The 20178-nt window shown below is 42.3% G+C and overlaps 1 protein-coding gene across 5 annotated transcripts in view; it reads left to right on the top strand.

The window, feature by feature from the left end:
• The window catches only part of Dnah3 (dynein axonemal heavy chain 3), a 166242-nt gene that overhangs the window by 112629 nt on the left and 33435 nt on the right, over nucleotides 1-20178 (top strand). For 4 of the 5 annotated variants that reach the window (XR_007342671.1, XM_048789601.1, XM_048789600.1 and 1 more), the window contains 8 exons: nucleotides 5052-5175; nucleotides 5272-5428; nucleotides 5662-5805; nucleotides 6775-7441; nucleotides 8639-8804; nucleotides 10335-10551; nucleotides 12350-12571; nucleotides 18288-18486. Coding sequence is in view for 4 of the 5 variants with exons in the window: in XM_048789601.1 (XP_048645558.1) it covers nucleotides 5052-5175; nucleotides 5272-5428; nucleotides 5662-5805; nucleotides 6775-7441; nucleotides 8639-8804; nucleotides 10335-10551; nucleotides 12350-12571; nucleotides 18288-18486 (1896 nt within the window). In the remaining variant the exon portion in view is untranslated. The remainder of the gene's footprint in view (nucleotides 1-5051; nucleotides 5176-5271; nucleotides 5429-5661; nucleotides 5806-6774; nucleotides 7442-8638; nucleotides 8805-10334; nucleotides 10552-12349; nucleotides 12572-18287; nucleotides 18487-20178) is intronic. The other variant, XM_048789599.1, reaches the window with a different exon arrangement.

Raw genomic sequence — 20178 nt, 5'->3', positions numbered from 1 at the left:
TCAATGAAATTGGGCATATTAATTGGCCACAGTGAGGGTATCCGCGTAGCAAGGAGACCTGTGGTGGTGCCTGGTGAGAGGGCGCTAAGCAAGCTTGAGGGCAGTAGGGAAGCAGGGACCCTGTTCTGGGTTGGGTACTCCCTGGAAGTGAACACAATCTGATGAGTATCTTAACAATTCTGGTGTAAGAGTCATGAGGAATGAAGACGAGGTAGACCTGTCACTTGGTGAAGAAGCTGAGCCATTTCAGCTGTGAGGGAGGAGGTTTGGCCACGTCCCTGGTTGGCAGAGCAGTCTTGTCTCTATTATACCACCCAGTCATGGAACAATCACACCAGGTGCTGATTGTTGAAGAAATTGTGTTCAGCAGAGAACCAGCTGTCTAGCTGAGAATTAGCTGGGGCTGAGATGGGGAAACTGAGGATCGAGGCAACATAGTACAGGATTGAGAGCACCTTTAGCATGGGTCTGTGTTCATATAACACTGAGCAAACATAAGTCAACATTAAGTACTATTTTTATCCCTTCATCAAAAGGTTAAGTGACTTCCTCAGGTTCACATAGCTAACAACGGTCCCACGTCAATAATATATAAAATATTATTCTATTCCCTTTAAAAAAGCAAAACCTACATATGTCAGTGTATATATGTACAGACAGATAATATCTTTTGTGTGTATGTTGTGTATACACATGCAAACTATAAATTTACACATCTACATGTGAAAAATTAAGGAAGAATTTTGAGGAAATGACAGCAACAGCAACTCAGGTTTTGAATCTTCCCAAATCCCCACACAAATACAGGTAACTAGATAACAGAACCTTTAACTGATAAAAGGAAAATTCTTTTTTTTAAAGAGAGAGAGAGAGATGAGAGAGAATTTTTTTAATATTTATTTTTCAGTTTTCGGTGGATACAACATCTTTTATTTTATTTTATGTGGTGCTGAGGATTGAACCCAGCACCCTGCGCATGCCAGGCAAGCGCGTTACCACTTGAGCCACATCCCCAGCCCAAAAGAAAAATTCTTACCAACATACAAGAACACAGAAACTATTATATCCATAAGCACTTTCTTATAAATCTCCTTGATAATGGTGTTCAAACAATCAAAATATTACAGAGAGATCAATGAAACCACTGGGAATTAAGCATAAAACATAGGATTACTTGTTCAACTAAAACTAAATGGGAGAGATTATAATATGTATGGGAGATATTACAGGATTCAGTGTTATAGATACAGAACAATCAAAAATGGAAGGGTCATCGGGAGAAAGCATACAAAAATTTATCATAAATGGCATTGGTGCCTGGCGCAGTGGCATATGCCTGGAATCCCAATGGCTCCGGATGCTGAGGCAGGAGGATCTCAAGTTTGAAGCCAGCCTCAGCCACTTAGTGAGGTGCTAAGCAACTCAGTGAGACCCTGTCGCTAAATAAAATACAAAAAACAGGCTGAGAATGTAGCTCAGTGGTTAAGTGCCCCAAGTTCAATCCCTAATACAAAAAAAGAAAAAAAGAAAAAAACTGGCAGTGGTACTATATTTCTTATTCTAAGGGCTTTATGTATGCCAAGTGAGATTATGCAAATGAGTAATTATGCAGTTTTCTATTTCTCTTATCCCTTGTGTCCTGGAGTCTCAGCATAGAAGGGGAAAAAGATCAAGATGTAATAGACAAGTAGTTAAGTCAATGCCCTGTGGTCTTAGACTTGAACTAGAAATGCAGTAATAATTCATCAGGTCCCATGATAGCCACTGAAAAGGTCTAGGAATAATGATCAACTCACTAACAACAAGCAGGCTTACCACCCCGATTGCCATCTTGAAATCCAATTTCCTACTAAAAGAAACCAGGATTTGATTTATTTATTTATTTATTTATTTATTTATTTATTTATTTATTTATTTATTTTTGTAGAAATGACTGATTGTTTGTTTGGGTCAGGAAACATATGATATAAGCCTGTCACTTCTTGATATACCAGATAGTGAGAAAGCTATCTGAGACTACTAGAGGTATGTCAGAAGGACTCAGTAGCCAACATAAAGAGGCCCTCACTGACCAAAGATAAGAACATTTCAACTTCAACAGTGATGATGATTTCAATGTATTGATGTTTGCCAAAATATGTTTCAATCCATGAAAGCATAATCAATCATCATAATCAGAGGTGGTCAGCTTCAGAAGTTGATAAGGAACAACTCATTGTGTTTACAACTAATAAACAGAATCAAGCATTTACACTCCTCCCCCCACTCCCCTCCCCCCAGTACTGGGGATTGAGCTGACAGTGCTCTACCACTGAGCTACATCCTCAGTCTTTTTTTTTTAATCATTTATCATTTATTTTTATAATAATTTTTATTTGTTCTAAGTAGTTATACATGATAGTAGAATGTATTTTGACATATTATACATATATGGAGTATAACTGCTCGTTCTTCTGGTTATATCTGATGTAGAATTACGTTGATTGTGTATGCACCCAGGATAGTATTGTCTGATTCATTCTACCATCTTTCCTATTCCCATTCCCCCTCCCGTCTCTTCATTCCCCTTTGTCTAATCCAAAGTACTTCTTTTCTTCCCTAACCACCCACCACACACCTTACTGAGAATTAGCCTCTGCCTATCAGAGAAAATATTTGGACTTTGATGTTTTGGGAATGGCTTATTTCACTTAGTATGATATTCTCCAGTTCTATTAATTTACTGACAAATGACAGGGTCTTGCTGAATTGCTAAGGCTGACCTGGAACTTGCAGTCCTCCTGGGTCACTGGGAGTACAGGTGTACACCACATTATCCTTTTTCATATGATATGTATCACTGTATAACCATATAGTAAATGAGGAAATTGTCTCTATAGAAAAGGGGATGTGGCTCAGTAGTAGAATGTTTGCCTAATATGCATAAGGCCCTAGATTTGATCCCCAGCACTTTAAAAATAAAACATTTTTAAAAATGAAAACAGAAATAACTCAAAACATCAGTTTGCAGTCCTCTGTGAATTGATGGATCTAGCCATTGAGCACAAGTAGCTACCAGCATTACCAAATGAGAAGCACCATCGTGTGCCTTCTGATGAAGGAACGCACCAGCACCTACAGTCTGGCCAAAGGAGATGAAGCCTGGCTCTGATTCTCTCTAGATCCAGCTATAAATTTATAGGAAACACAGAGGAGAGAGGAACATGGTGAACAGCACCAGGGGTATATAATCAACAAAATTCTACAGGTCAAACAACGTAGATCCACAACAGATAAGAGAAATGGGGAGTGGAGAAATCCTGTGGATTAGAAAACAATTTAAAGATATGTAAAGTACTTTTAATTGGCAGAAATTAAACTCTGGTGCCTAAGAATAAACATTTGAGTGCTGAAAACCATTAAGAAATATAAGATAGGAATTACAGGAAAGTCAGGATAATGATTTTTTTTTTTTTTTTTTTGGTGGTACTGGGAATTAAACCCGGGGGCACCTAACCACTGAGTCACATCTCCAGCCCTTTTTACTTTTTTTTTATTTTTTATTTCATTTATTTATTTAGGTACTGGGGATTGAACTCAGGAGTACTCAATCACTGAGCTGCATTCCCAGCCCTATTTTCTATTTTATTTAGAGACAGGGTCTCACTGAATCGCTTAGCACTTCACCATTGCTAAGGCTGGCTTTGAACTCTCAATTCTCCTGTCTCAGCCTCCAGAGCTGTTGGGATTACAGGTGTGTGCCACCATGCCACCACTGCACCCAGCCCTTTTTGCTTTTTATTTTGAGCCATGGTCTCACTAAATTGTTTAGTGCCTCACTAAGTTGCTGAGGCTGATCTTGAACTTGGAAATCTCCTGTCTCAGCCTCCCAAGCCACTGGATTACAGGTGTGTACCACCACACCCAGCTAGTGATAACTTTTTGGAGGAGGAAAGAGAGAGAGAGCTATGACCTGAATGGTGCCCATGGAAGGGCTTCAATGAAGGACTGGCAGAGTTCTGTTTCTTGTCCTGGGTGATGGAGGTAAGGGGATTTAATGACTTCACTAAACTATACATTGGTTTTGTGTAGTTTTCTGAATCTGTGACTTACTTTATATTGAAACTTTTTAAAAAATAAAATTATTATAACAGGCAGATCTAGAGAGACAGAAAGTAGATTATTAGTTGCTGAAAATGGTAAGAAAATGAGGAATGACTACTAATGGGTACAAGGTTTCTTTTAGGGGTGATTAAAATGTTCTAAAATTGTAGTAATGGTTACATAAAACTGAATATACTAAAAACCATTGCATTATGTACTTTAAGTGGATGAATTATATAATATGTTAATTAATTTTGATATATCAATAAAGCTTATATAGATAGGTAGATAGATATGGATATCTTGAGTAGGTAGGTAAATAGATAGATATCAATTTGGGGGGGACGGTTATCAGGGATTGAACTTAGGGGCACTTGGCCACTAAGCCATGTCCCCAGCCCTATTTTGTATTTTATTTAGAGACAGGGTCTCACTGAGTTGCTTTGCTTAACACCTCACTGTTGCTGAGGCTAGTTTTGAATTTGTGATCCTCCTGCATCAGCCTCCCAGAAGATATCAAATTAATAGTGGTTAATTGGAGAAGGGAGTGAATTTGGTGTATGGAAAATAAATGAATGAAGGAGGTACTTCCTACAGAACTATTTATGAATAACTATTTCTTGCCTTAATTTTTAAAACATAATCCTGTGCACTAGATTAATGCTGTTAACAGGCCTTTTGTCATCATTAGACGGTCTGTATCTGTACTGAGCAGTGCAATAACCACCTGCCTTGTGTGGCTCTCAAGCACTTGAGGTGAAGCTAGAGAGACTGAAGAAATCCATTTTTAATGTTACTTAATGTTAATTAATTTGAGTTTAAATAGCCACATAAGGCTAGAGGCTGACATGCTGGACAGCAGAGCAATAGAACATGAAGGCAGAGTGAAACCCAACTGCCCTGTGTCCCAAGGTCACTAGGTCCAGGGAGCATGAGTGTGTGCAAACTAGAATGTGTGTGTTCTCCAGGTCGATTCACTCGCCATTTGAACATCATTTCCATCAGTGCCTTTGAGGATGACATTTTAACCAAGATTTTTGGTTCTATTTCGGATTGGCACTTTGGGAAAGGATTCGATGTGGCATTCTTAAGGTGAGAGTTTCCTGGATATTGACCTGGGTTGGGGGGGGGGTGGTTTTCTCCATTCTGGCCCCTTCTTGAATGATCGGCCTTCCTCCTCCTCCCAAGGCATGGAAAGATGATGGTACAAGCGACCAGGACAATTTACAGAGCTGCAGTAGAGAACTTCTTGCCAACTCCCTCCAAGTCCCATTATGTATTTAACCTGCGGGACTTCTCACGGGTGATCCAGGGGGTACTGCTGTGCCCTCACACCCACCTGCAGGTGAGCCCCCATCATTTCATTACCATGAGCATTCAGCAATATGCTTAGATGTATAATGATAGGGATAGCTGGATTTATTAAGCACTTAATTCATGCTAAGCATCATGCTAAATATTTTATACACTTTATCTCATTTACTCTTTACTTCAATCCTAGAATTTAGATACTGCTTGAGACCTATCACCTCAGATACCACCTTCCACTCATTCATATAATTAACTCTGGATTTTTAGGATTTTGAAAAATTTATCCGGCTCTGGATCCATGAGGTATATAGGGTGTTTTATGATCGCCTGGTTGACAAGGAGGACAGAGAGGTCTTTTTTAACATGGTGAAAGAGACCACCTCCAGTTGTTTCAAGCAGACTGTGGAGAAGGTAAGTCAGATTCTGTGACCATTTGGCCTCAGAAATGGTCCCCAGTGTTTGACCATGTTAGTCTCAGATTCCAGTTCCCTTCCCAGTAGAGACTCACCACTCTGCTCTGAATCTCAGGAAATGCTACTGCGGGCATCCATCAGCTGGTCATTTGATTTGGTGATACTTGACTTGGTCCAATTTGGCTTCATTTCTAAAGTAACATAAAGTTGTATCCATTCACTATATCCATCAGTGGTTTCATATATGATGTTATTTGTTTACAATTAATTTAAAATGCAGTTTTAGGGTCAATTTATTTGAGAGTTGAGGGAGGAAAAAAGATTTTTCATGGTTTGACTGAGGCCCTATTAAAGCCCAAATGGAAGATTATAATGATCTTCCATTTGTGAATATTTTCTTTTTTCATTTTAATAAAAGAAATTTTTTTAAAAAACTATATATGTGCATCCTGTAGTTCTACCCCCATTGCTAAGAAGCTGTGATTTCTCCATAAAAAATTTGCAGAAGCGTTTTATATTATAGTCAGAGGCCCATTGCAAAGCAATGCCAGGTTCTAGTATCAGCAAGAGGAAACATCTAAAGCATTCCTTCTCCAGCCACAGAGCAGGGGCCAGGGGTAGTGCCTGCACCTCTGTTTGATGAGTGAGGAAAGACATGAAAAATGATACCATCCTTCCTCTGCCTTCTCTAGGGATCTTCCAATCTGACCACCAGTGTTTAAGTGGTTAGTAAATAGACCAACCTTCCCCTTCACACTCTTTCTTTAATGTCCTTTCACCATAGTCTTTTACAACCATCAGATGCACATATTACATTTTTAAAACATGCAGCTATTGAGAAACCATGCCGTAAGGATGTGCTCAAAAGAAACAAACATGCCCCTCCTCCCTCCCCTCCCCACCTCCCACTGCCAGCCTAGTAGGGCCACAATCTGAGTGGCCAACTGAAAACTCCTCTTTCTCACAGGTGCTCATCCACTTGTCACCCACTGGAAAGATTGTTGATGATAACATCCGTAGCCTCTTCTTTGGGGATTTCTCCAAGCCAGAAAGTGATCAAAAAATCTATGATGAGATCACTGACCTAAAACATCTCACAGCGGTCATGGAGTACTACCTGGAAGAGTTCAACAACGTTAGCAAGGCCCCCATGTCCCTGGTCATGTTCAGGTTTGCCATTGAGCACATCTCCAGGATCTGCAGAGTTCTGAAGCAGAACAAAGGCCACTTGCTCCTGGTGGGCATTGGGGGCAGCGGGCGGCAGAGTGCCACCAAACTGTCCACGTTCATGAACTCCTATGAGCTCTACCAGATTGAGATCACAAAGAGTTACACAAGCAACGACTGGCGTGAGGATCTAAAGAAGATCATGCTGCAGGTGGGGGTGGCCGTCAAGAGCACTGTGTTCCTCTTCGCCGATAACCAGATCAAGGATGAGTCATTTGTGGAGGATATCAATATGCTTCTGAACACGGGTGACGTGCCCAATATCTTTCCAGCTGATGAGAAGGCTGACATTGTGGAGAAGATGCAATCAGCCGCCAGGACAGAAGGAGAGAAGATAGAGGTCACTCCTCTTTCCATGTACAACTTCTTTATTGAGAGAGTGAAAAAGAATCTCCACATTGTGCTTGGTGAGAAGAAGCAAGCTCAGTTTACCCTTTCTCCCCTAGTATTTTAGGGTCTTCTCCATACCCTAAACTCAATCCCTTTACCATGGTCCCATGGTTGAACCAACCAAAGCACCCCAAGTTCAGCCTGGAGTTTCTCTAGCAACTTCTTCCACTCTTCTCTTTAACAACTACTTAACAACTTACACCTGCTCCGATCTCCTAATTCTCTGAATTCTCCTTTGAGAAAGAGCACGCATTAGCACGTTACCCTTGCACAGATCAACACCTCATGTTCTCTCTGTGAATGACACACCCATCTATCTGAAAGCCTAGGAGGTGTGTTTAATACCTCTTTCTCCTTAACAAGTCCTGGTGATTTTTACCTCTTCACTCTCTGTCATAGCCACCCTCTAATCTCCATCTCTGTCACCTTCTCATCTGCTAAGTCATTGTCATCCTACCCAGACTTCACCTCTGAAACCTTTTAACTGTCTACCTCCACTCTTGTCCATTCTAGAGCTTTCTTTTTCACTGAGCCAGTATGATTTCTTTTATGTATTGTAAATATGATCATTGTATCTGTGCATCAGTGTATACGTGTGTAAGTGTGTGCACAAACACATAGACACACACATACTCTCTCTAATTGCTTTCCATCAGGATAAGGGTCAAAATTTCTAACCTGTATTCTCATATGGCCCCCTATCAGACTATCCCTTGTATCCTCTGTACCCTCATCTCAAACCAAGCTCCTCTTCTCTCTGTTCTTGAGCCACACTGACCACCCCATAGTACCACCTATGCATCATGCTTCCTCAACCACACTGAGAATCAGTAAATAATGAATGGAATTAGAGATGTAGAATGTAAAATTTGTAGTCATATGAAGACAGGGTCAGAAATTAGCTGATGGCAACTTCTATAAGTAACTATATATGAGATGTCTATGATTCCCTTGTGTCAGAGTCAGCATAGATAGAGCAAGTAGGTCAAAGGGCTCCACTCTGACTAAGAGGCCCCAAGGATCCATAAGGGATAATGGTGTGTTTGAGAGGGTGGTCAGAGGCTGTTGTGATACATGGCAATCTCATCACAAAGTTACATGAAAATATCTCATGATACCCACTACCTTGCCCTACCAGAACCCTGGGAAATACCTGTTCCCTTTCACCTCCCTGCCTTGGAGGAAGGAAATTAACACAGTCGACTTTTCATTAGCCATGAGTCCAATTGGGGATGCCTTCAGAAACCGCCTGAGGATGTTCCCTTCGCTGATCAATTGCTGCACAATTGATTGGTTCCAGTCCTGGCCCACAGATGCCCTGGAGTTGGTGGCCAACAAATTTCTAGAGGATGTGGAGCTTGAGGATGACATTCGGACAGAGTAAGTGTTAGCCACATTTTAGTACCCACAGTATTCTAAGCTAAAAATCCTTACGTGGGCTGTACTTATGTTATTGTTTTAAAGATTTCTTCATTTACATGTAGAAGAGGTCTGAACACTTTTAAATTGAATCACACTTATTTAAATATTTAATAAGGCACCTTTTATGGAAAAGAAAAAATGCATTGTTCAGAAGAAGCCTGGACATGTATTATCCTCATAGCTGAGAGGACCTGGATCTGACAATACAGTGATTTCAATAGTCTTAGGACATGCAGTCACGTCTTGCTGCCAAGGGGATGAAAATTGGTTCATGCCAGGGTGAAAATATGTTCTTTTATGTGAACAGCACAGATGTGCTAAAAACAGCACTTCGTTTTGATTCAAAACCACTGTGAGTACTCCATGAAAACAAGGATCAGTCAACCCACCGTGTCTACTTCTACATCCTGAGTGCCCAGCAGGTGTCTGGTACATAGTAGGCTCCATGGCTGGTTTTTCAAATAAATGAATGAAAAACAAAGGAGAACAGGGGTCAGAGGATCAGTGTTCTTAAGTTCCATTTGGAGATTTTTGAACTTTATTCTCTAGACCAAAAACCATCAATCTGGGTCCATAGGCTCATGGATAGAATTTGGTTCATTTGGAAGTATGACTGGGGATGAATTGCATCTTTCCATTTCCACTCACACCCAGCTGGTATTTTGCATTTCCTTCAAGGATGAGTATAAGCAGTAAACCCCAGTTGGATTAGCAGGGCCTGTGACTTTGTTACCAGTAGGAATCACAGTTCTTTTCTTAACTGACTTAATCATTAAAGTTTCCTCCATATATCACTTCCTTCAAAATTATGTTTTTTAGACCTGCTGCCCAGTCTTGTTATTTAATACAGTGGTTGGCAAACCATGGTCTATGTGTCGAACTCAAAATCACACCTTGTTTTTGTTACTGAAACAAAGTCATGCCCATTCATTTACACATGGTTGGTCTATAGCTGTTTTCATACTACAGCTGCCAAAGTTGAGTAGTTGTGACAGACAGCATGTGACTCAAAAACACTAGAATATTTATTATTTGACCCTTTCCAGGAAAGGTTTGGTAACTCCTGATTTAAGGTGTCGATAAACATACATATTATGGATCCGAACTTTGGTTTTAAAAATATTTTGAAAAGTCTATTTCAATATAATTGATTTCCTTGGCAATCTTATATATTTTATTTTATGCATTTTAAAAACATTATTCTGTGTAGTCAGAAAGCTTCTTCAGACTGCTGAAGGTTAGCAAGTCCTGCTTGAGCTCCAGTGACTTATCAAAGGGATCAGGATAGAAATGACCTTTAAGATCATCCTAGTAAGAATATTCACCTTCTCCATCCTTTGCTGCCTCTTCTATGAGGACCTGCTGCATTCTAAATGGGCCACAATCAGTGTATGTGCCTTCTCACGCCTTCATGTCTGTTACCAAAGTTATGCCAAGTCTCCCTGTAGGAACCTGGGTCCTGCCTAACCACCTTGGTGTCTTTGGCAGGGTCGTCTCTATGTGCAAATATTTTCAGGAGAGTGTGAAGAACCTGTCAGTTGATTATTACAACACGCTCCGCAGACACAACTATGTCACCCCCACCTCCTACCTTGAGCTGATTCTAACCTTCAAGACGCTCCTGAATATCAAGAGGCAGGAAGTGGACATGATGCGGAACCGCTACCTGACGGGCTTGCAGAAACTTGATTTTGCAGCTTCCCAAGTAAGCACTGCCAAAACAGAACAGGGACAGAGAGGTCCAGGACTCGGTGGATGTGGTGAGGCCCTTGTTAAGGCATAGAAATTACAAGGGCACTAAATAAAGGCAGGATCTGAGCCTGCATTTAGACAGCCCACCTCACTTGCCTTCTGATCCCACAGGATCCTGCCTTTATGAAAGATTTTAATATTTTGTTCCTTGTGGATTTTTCTGTACCAATTTTGATTTCTTAAAAGATTCCAATAAGGTATTATTTATCTGGAGGACTGAGTATTTTTAAAAATATTTTTTAGTTGTCAATGGATCTTTATTTTATTTATTTATATGTAGTGCTGAGAATTGAACCCAATGTTTCACACATGCTAGGCAAGCGCTCTACCCCTGAGCCACAACCCCAGCCCCAGTACTGAGTATTTTTATGCTCCTTTAAGCTGTGCCTGGGGAAAGTACCTCACTTGTCCCATTCTTGTGGGGAACTGGATAAGGTAAGTGGGTAGGAGCTGAGCTTTGTGGGGTCAGACCTGGGCTCAAATTCCAGCTCTACAACTTACCACCTATTTCACCTCTTTGGGCTTCAGTTTCTTCTTCTATAAAAAAGGCCAGAATAACAATTTTTGTTGCATATGCTAACATGAGAATCAAATAAGCTGACACAAGAACACTCCTTAGCAAAGTGCTTAGAGATGAGTTATGAACTGATTTTGAGCTTGGAGCCACTTAACAAACCATCTAAAATTAGAGCCATATTAAGAAGTGTATTTTTACCACCAGTAAAGAACTGAGGCAATGGGTTGATTGACAGTAGGTTGTCCTGTGCTGTATACAACAAGCCCAAACACTCCAACAGAGAAATGGAAGACAACACCAGAGGTGGCCTCTGTTGCTCTGCTTCTAGAGTTACTGGGTCTAACTTGGGGTCCTTAGCTTTTAGAAAGGACCTTCTTGCTTTGTCCTCACAAGGTGGGAAGAGATAAATCTCATGTCTTTTTCTCTTTTTATAAGGTTATTTATCCCATCACAAGGTCCCCTCCTCCATGACATCATCTAACCTAATTACCTCCAAAGCCTCACCAAATAGCCTTGATTTAGGGATTAGGCTTCAACATGTGAATGGCAGGGAGGCAGAGCATGTTCAGACCTCAGCACTGTTGGAAATCATAGCCTTAAAAGTGCCTTCTGCCAGGCGTGATGTCACACGCCTGTAATCCCAGCAGTTTGGGAGGATGAGACAGGAGAATCGCGAGTCAACAGCAAGGCACTAAGCAGCTCAGTGAGACCCTGTCTCTAAATAAAATATAAAAAGGGACCGGGGATGTGGCTCAGTGGTTGAGTGCCCCTGAGTTCCATCCTTGGTACCAGCCCCCAAAAAGGGTGCCTTCTAGGGCTAGAGCTATAGCTCAATTGGTAGAGTGCTTTCCTTGCATGCACAAGGCCCTGGGTTCAATCCCTAGCACCCCTTATATGTGTACTTTCCTACATAGCTTTTTAAAAAGGTAGCTTTTATTTTAAAATTTCCTAATTTGTTTTTGTTCTATCTTTCCCCAACACTATAAAGAACAAGGGAAGAAACTGTTCCTTTAAAATTGGTTTAGTTTGCCATTGTATAACTAGCACCAAGCACGGAGCTTGATAACCCCAACACACAAATGAATTCAACAACTAAGTGTTAAAAAATCAAGGAGATCAACACCACCAACAAATGTGACCCATGACCATGTCCAAATCATTAGTCCATATTTTCTGCATCTGTTGGAGATGCAGTCAACTCTTGCCAACTTTGCCATTTTCTGCACTGACCCAGCTGACCCTGGATAACCTCCCACCCCTCTGTCCTTGCCAGGTGGCCGTCATGCAAGTGGAACTGACTGCCCTTCAACCTCAACTCATCCAAACCTCCGAGGAGACCGCTAAGATGATGGTGAAGATTGAAGAGGAGACTAGAAAAGCTGATGCCAAAAAGCTTCTGGTTCAGGCAGATGAGAAAGAGGCCAACGCTGCTGCTGCCGTTGCCCAGGGAATCAAGGTATGGAGAGCAGCAAAGAGAGCAGGGAGCCAGCCCTGCAGGATGTGCATGTCACGTCCATCCTGCAGATGAGACCCGTGAGATTCAGGAAGAGTAGGCCACTCTCCTGCCTTCACACAGCTAATAATGAATTATGGCTTTCTGACACCTGGCTTTCTCCAAGAATCATTACCATTTTCCAAACATTCTCTGTCTCATTCAGAATCAAGGCCAAAAAAACACAACATGATCTTAGCTCTTCTGTTATTACTTTTCTCTCATTCCCTCTGCTTGGGCACACTGGCTAGTCCTCCTGACTATTCCTTATATAAATGTAAGGCACACTCCCACTCCAGGGCCTTTGCACTGGCTGTTCTACACAAATGCTCCTCCTTTAGGCATCCAAATATCTCTTTCCTTCATCTCTTTCATGTCTTAGATGTGGGAACAGATATCTGTCAAATGACACTAGACGACCCTATTGAAGGTGGTTCTTATACCAAAGTTCTGAGAAGGTCTTAGCCTACATTGAGATATTGGAAGAAAATCTGATTGACACTGATGTGGTGGTATGTATTTCTCAAAGCATTTTGGAGCACACAATTCCATTTGAGCATCACAAACATCTTTAGACTTAGAAATGACAGGTATCAATATCTGAGAGTTGATCCCACTGAGGTCAGGGGTGAAATGGCCCTCCAGAGCTGCAGAGCTACTTGGTGGGATTAGAATCTAAGGTTCATGGCACTATCTTTAGGTCCCTATACTCTTTTCTTGGCACTTAGAGAAATTTTTCCACCATTCTTCAAACATGGGCTTCTTTAAGAAGTAGCCTGTGTCTGCCTTCTTACTTAAATAGGTCATGGGCATTTTCTCCAAAAGGACAGGCCTTCAAATTAGCTTTTCTCTAATGGTTTCTGAGACCTGGCCTCTGGCATATTTGAGGGGGTGATACCCTGGATTATGAAGGCTTACTCATGATTATAGTGGCTTGGACAGAAGACAAATGGAAACCATAAAAATGGTGACAGTTACCATAATAAAGAGAATAATAACATACCCACCCCCAAAATACAGTGACTGTCAGGCACCAAGAACCATAATCTAGTGGGTAATGTGCCTTCTATAACCAAATAATTATAGCTAATGCTCATCGGCACTGTGGTGTTTTAGTGGGTATTTCTTCATTTAACAAGTATTTTTTGAACTCCTACTATGTGCTAGCACTTTTTTAGGTGGAAAGCTAGGAGTGAACACAATAGAGCAAGTTCTTTCATCGTGGAGGTTATTTTCTCCCACCCTTAGTTCACGTGGCCTGCAATACCTGGTTCATCAGCCCTACAATGCAAGTAGCATCATTCCCAGTTTCCCAATGAGAAAATCACGATACAAGACTGAAGTTACATAGCTACCAAGTGACAGAATCAGCATTCAAACCCAGAGCTCTTTGACTCAAAGCCCAGGCATTTGACCCTTATTCCATTGCAAGCTGGCATCCCAGGACCCACATGGACACTGTAATGCACATAATATTTTATATTTATAGAAACAGTTATCAACTTTTAAAAATCAGGGCATTTCAAGCTGAGTACAGTGGTACATGCCTGTAACCCCAGCAACATGAGAGGCCAAGGCAGGAGGATTGCAAGTTCAAGGCCAGCCTCAGCAATTTAGCAAGACCCTCAGCAACTTAGAAAGTGTCAAAATAAAAGTTTTTTAAAAAGACTAGGAATGTAGCTCAGTGGTAAAGCACCCCTGGATTAAATCCCCAGTACAAAAAAAAAAAAAAATCAGGAGATTTCAAATAAAAATTTCAAATAATTAGCTTTTGCCTTTAAAACTCAGGCATTCTGGCAACATCAATCCTGCATTCCTGGGTTGCACCCATCAGCTGCATGGGATACACACTGGTTTTTGTGTGTCACAGTCCACCAAAGCCCTGTTCAGCCCACTTTTCAGTCTCATGTCACCCGCCTGCCCCCTGAAGGTACGTGAACTTGCACCTCCTGGGCATTCTGTGTTAGATCAGGCACGTCAGGGTTCTACCTTTGCTCCGCCCCCTTTCCCAGCCTCACTTTCTTCATTTATAAAATGGGGGTACCAAGAGGAAAACAGGTAAAGTTGGTAGCAGGTGCCAGAGTTTAAGGTCCAGGTTAGCTTTTCTCCAAAGCCGACGTTCCTTGCCCTGTACCAAGTGTGACCTTTCACACACGTGGGGACCATGCAGAAGGGGAACCTCACACCCAGGATTCTGCTCCATAGATTCAGGTGAGGCAGCAGATTGCTGGAGTGGGAGAAGGTGAGCGATGACCCAGGATCCCCACCCACCTACACCTGGGCAGTAAACTGCCCGCTCAGGTTTTGTGGGAGGGGTGAGGTTGAACGCTGTGCCACGCCATCCCCACTCCTGGGAGTGACATCCTGAAGGTGACTCAGGAGGTGGAAGAAACACACAGGGAGAAGAAGGAAGAAACCTGTGTTTACCCTGCAGTTTGCTTGAGACTTGGTGTGGACCAGACTCCCTTCCTGAACCCCTCAGGGCAGTAGCCCTTCTTCCTGTGAGGATGCTAATATCCCTCCACTCACCTTGAACCCCTCCAAATGACATCACATGGCAGATGCACAATACGGTGCCTACTGCGTGCTAGAGACTCAACAGTACAGGTGGAGCTCACACGGGAAGACTGGGATACTGTAAGAGAAAGAGACTCCCAAACACTCAACACACAAGGGGAGCAGTTGGCTTAAAAGGGTCAGCTCTTCAGGAGCTGATGAATCATTCCTTCCCCTTTTAATGAGGATAAGGTGGCAGGGTTCCTGCAGACTGACTTCCTTTCATCAGGGTGCGCTGTGCTCATTGGACTAACAGCCCTGGTTTTCCTGGCATTGCCAAGACACAGGCCATTTTTAATTGTGAGGGTTTTCATCATACAAATGTTGCAACAACACATATGAAATGATTGCAAGTTTCAACTTCAATTAGCCCTCTCATCCCTGTCCACACACAGGCACAGTTTTATATCACAGAGGTCATCGTATAATTGCGATTTCCACCACGCTGTGTTTTCTTCACTTAACATCTTATCTCAAACATTTCCCCAAATGTTATATGGTCATCACAATGGCCATTTCGAGGTGGTGTATCACACATCAAGTGGCCATTCCCCTGTCGGGCATTCATTCCCTCTTGCCCTTTTGTTTTTTGTTTTGATGGTATCAAGTGGATTTCTCAACAGAGCTGTGTGTCAGAATCACCTTCAGAGTTTTAAAAATGCAGATGCCCGGACCCCACCCCGCCTGAATGAATCAGAATCTCTGGGTGTGGAGCCTGACCGCAAGGATGTTCTAATGCTGCTCAGTGACTCCGAGGCACGGCCCATGCTGGGACTCACTATTACAGATAATTCCACAATGAGAGGCCCCTTTGAATGATTTGGCAAACTTGCTTTCTCCAAAACTGAGCTGGAATCCAGGTCTTGTCCCTTAGGAAAAGGAGTGGAGCTGCCCGGGCACAATGGGGGCATGAAGCATGCACAAGCCACGCATTGTCTGGCAATATTATAAAAAAAGCAACATGGAGCTATTGATGACGTGAAGCCTTGGGCACCTGGGATCCTTGAAATGTCCAAGTATCCAGAACTACCCCTGAGCCAACACCCTTGGCTGCCCCTGCCACCAAACAGTAGGGACCAACCTGTGTTCTTTTCCTCTTGCTTTCTAATCTGATGCATGTGCCAGGGATAAAGAGTGAGCAAGCTGGAGTTGCCCCAAACCTGGGCCATTGATGCCACTTGAAGCAGGACATTCCATAGTCCATTTTGATAGGACATCTGATGTGGCTGACTGGGTGTGGAGTTTCAATATGATGAAGCAAAATAAAGCATTGCTTTATGTTTGTAGAGAAGCAGAAACCCTGAAACATTCTGCAACATACACACCAGTTTATGTATCATGCATGTGCACACACACATGTAAGAAGGTTTTGTGTATTTGCCTATCACATGCTTGCTTTAACTCGCCTAAGAATTGCCGTTCTCTGTGAAATTTCACTTCCACCCCTGGCTGTGTGATCACTCCTTGGACTTGGGGAACTAACAGAGTTCATGGAGTGGGGAGCCAAGATCCTGGCTCTGTGAGTAACCAGCTATGTGACCTTGGCTAACTCATTGTGCATCCTTGGATTTTTTTTAATTTTCATTTTTGATAGAATGTGATAATTGGGTTACTAAATAATCCATAAAGTCCCTTTCGGTTTTAAAATATTCTCATGTTAAGCTGGTTTTTTTTAAAAAAAAAATGAGACATAATCCATATGGCTTATTAATATTCACCCTTTTAAATTGTGCAAGTCAGTGGTTTTTGGTACACTCACAAAGTTGTGCAACTCTCACCACTATCTAATTCTAGAACATTTTCATTACCCCATAAGACCCATTAGCAGTCACTCCCTATTGTACCCTCCTCTTCCCAACCCTGGGCAACCACTTACCTAATTTCTGCCTCTGTGGATTTGCCATGCTGCACATTTCATATAAATGGAATTGTATTAACAGGTGGCTCTTTGTGTCTGGCTTCTTTCATTTATCAAGATGTTTACAAGGCTTATCCTTGTTCTAGCAGGCATCACTACTTCATTTTTTTAATGGCTGGATAATGCTCCATTGTGTTAACTGCGTATTTAAATTAGCAAATGATGAATAAAACATACACCACTTCGTTTTCCCTGACTTCAGCCCTATCTTTGCCCAGCTCTAATCCTTCTCGCCATCACTAACCCACCTTGCCTGAAACTCTGCCCTGTGCCCAGCTTCGCCCTAACCCTGGTTCCCACCAGCCCCATCTTGGACCCTCACCCCTTCCTGACTTCCACCCTCGGGTCTTGTTTCTTTCCTCAACTTGCTCCTGTCACTCACCTCTGAGGCTCATCTTTGACTCGCTCTCCTCTCAACCTACACCCATTGATGGAGGGGAATTGATGGAGGGGAAACAACCACTTTGTACCTCTTGGGAACTTGTTAAAAATTAAATGCTTCATTTCTTTCTTTTTTTTTTTTTCAGAAACAGAATTGTAGATTTTGTTGACTAAGGAGATAAAAGGAAAGGATGTAGATTAGTTATACAATCCAATTAGTTTCAATTCCAACCAAAAGAATAGTGGCCATTAGCAAAATAACAGAATTAATAAGCATTCTGGACACGTTCAATCTAAAAATATTCTAGTAGAGGTTTTCTTTTTCTTTTTCTGACTTTTTTTTTAAAAGAATTTTAGTAACAGTTACTAAAATACAGCCAGATAGAAAGAATTGGTTCTCATGTTCTATAGCATGGATAGTTAACTACAATCTACAGTAATTTATTATATATTTAAAAATAACTAGAAGAATTTGAAATTTCCCCAACACATGGAAATGATAAATCTTTGAAGATATAGAAATGCTAATTGCCTTGATTTGAACAATGTTTAATTTTTTTTTTTGAAGAACACATACACAGTGGATGCTCAAATGTGCAGGATAGCCAAACTCCAGCCCCAAGATGCCAGGCTCATGTTCCTGCTGCCTGCTGTGGTCAGAGCCACCCTTCAGTACAGTGTTCTGTGGGGAGGCCTTGTCCTAAAGGGCATCTGGGCAGGAAGTGCCTCTCCCTGCCTACTTTGCTTTCTCCAGGAGCAGAGCCCTGCCTCACCCCTGCATGCTGCGCACTGGGCACCCATTCCTTTCATCCCTGTGCTCCACAGAACGAATGCGAGGGGGACCTGGCTGAGGCCATGCCAGCCCTTGAGGCCGCACTTGCTGCTCTCGACACCCTGAATCCTGCTGATATCTCGCTGGTGAAGTCGATGCAGAACCCACCTGGCCCTGTCAAGCTGGTCATGGAAAGCATCTGCATCATGAAAGGGCTGAAGCCGGAGAGGAAGCCAGACCCCAGCGGCTCCGGTAACCCCCAGCCCAGCCCAGCCCAGCCAGGCTGCTCTTCCCTGGCAGGAAGGATGCAAGTGTCCCTTCCCACCCCATCGGCCACAGGCCTCAGCTAGGACCACTGAGTTTTGGAAGAATTTAGAAAAGTGCCCGGGTGTGTGTGTGTGTGTGTGTGTGTGTGTACCCAGAGATCCTATTGGTGTTTCTGTCGATCAGCTGGGAAAATGCAAGTATGGTGGTGGGGGTGGGGATATAGAATGAGCTTAGGCAAAGCCCCAGCCTGAAAATCATTACAAAAATGAATGTCAGGCAGACAGAAGTCCTGGTGTGGAGCAGACACAGGTGTGTGTGTGTGTGTGTGTGTGTGTGTGTGTGTGTGTTAGAGAGAGAGAGAGAGAGAACGAACATGAGCAGAGAAAGACTGCAAGATTGGAGAAATACATGTAGAGAGACCCAGATACCAGGACACACTCAAAGATAAGATAGTGAACAGAGAGATAAGGGGGGGAAGAAATTAGGAGGGAGAAAGAGATAGGGAAACAGAAAGAGAGGTGGAAATGGAAAGACACACATACACCGTGAGACACAGAGGGGAGAGGGGGGAGGGAGGAATGTGGAGGAAGAAACAGATGGAAACAGAGATTAAGAGGCAGAAATGTAGCTGTCATGTATAAATTTTAAAAAAATAGGCAGAAATGTTGAGAGGAAGAAACAGAGACAGAGATACGTGGAGTCAAGGAGACAGAGAAAGAGAAAGAGTGGGAAGAAAAGAGGGAAAGAAAGAAGAGAGAGAAAGAAGACAAACACATATACCAAGAGACAGAGAGAGAGAGAGAAATTGGTGGTTTGGGATGGGGGAGGAGTAAGATAGAGATGGCAAGGAAAGGAAGGAGCAGGAGGGGCAGGAGGAGAACTCTCTCTATGAGGTCACTGAGCAGCAATATATAATAATAATAATAATAATAATTATTATTATTATTATTATTATTATTATAAATAAGTGAATATCTATTCTCCTTAAAATGTGAATTTGCTATAGGACCTTGTATTAAGACCAGTGCCTTAGAGAGCCAGATGGTGCGGTGGTGCCCACCTGTAATCCCAGTGATTTGTGGGAGGTGAGGATGGAGGATAGCAAGTTCAAGGCCAGCCTGGACAACTTAAGAAGACCCCATCTCAAAATAGAAAATAGGGCTTGATGTTGCTTGGTGGTGAAGTGCCCCAGGGTTCAATCCTCAGTACAAAAACAAAACAAAACAAACAAACAAACAAAAACAGTGCCTTAGAACTGAACAAGGACTCCTGTGCTGGAAACAGTCCTGCTATCCCTTCTTTGTTTCTGAAATGTCAGAAATTGCTGATCCCTCATTTAGGATCCTCAGTCTCCTGCTTCCCTATGCTTCCTATCTCCTCCTATCTGGCCGGTTTCAGACCAGCAACCATGTGAAAGTGGTTGAAGAATGGCCCACCGGGGAGCAGACTTTCTTAAATAATTCTTTAGGGAAGCCACAGAGACTCAAAAAGTCAGCCTGAACAAGGGTGAGCTCATCAATATGCCTGCATCCTGGCTATACTAGAATCACCTGAGGAGTTTGAAGAATGCTGAAGCCCCACCTCTAGAGGGATTTATTTTATTTGTCTGTCATGCAACTGGAGCATTAGTTCTTTTTATAAACTCTCTGGGTAGTTGGAAGGTGTGGCCAGGTTGAT

This window comes from Marmota marmota, unplaced genomic scaffold, assembly GCF_001458135.2.
Source record: "Marmota marmota marmota unplaced genomic scaffold, marMar, whole genome shotgun sequence".
NCBI lineage: Eukaryota > Metazoa > Chordata > Mammalia > Rodentia > Sciuridae > Marmota > Marmota marmota.
This window is presented reverse-complemented; position numbering and strand designations above follow the sequence as displayed.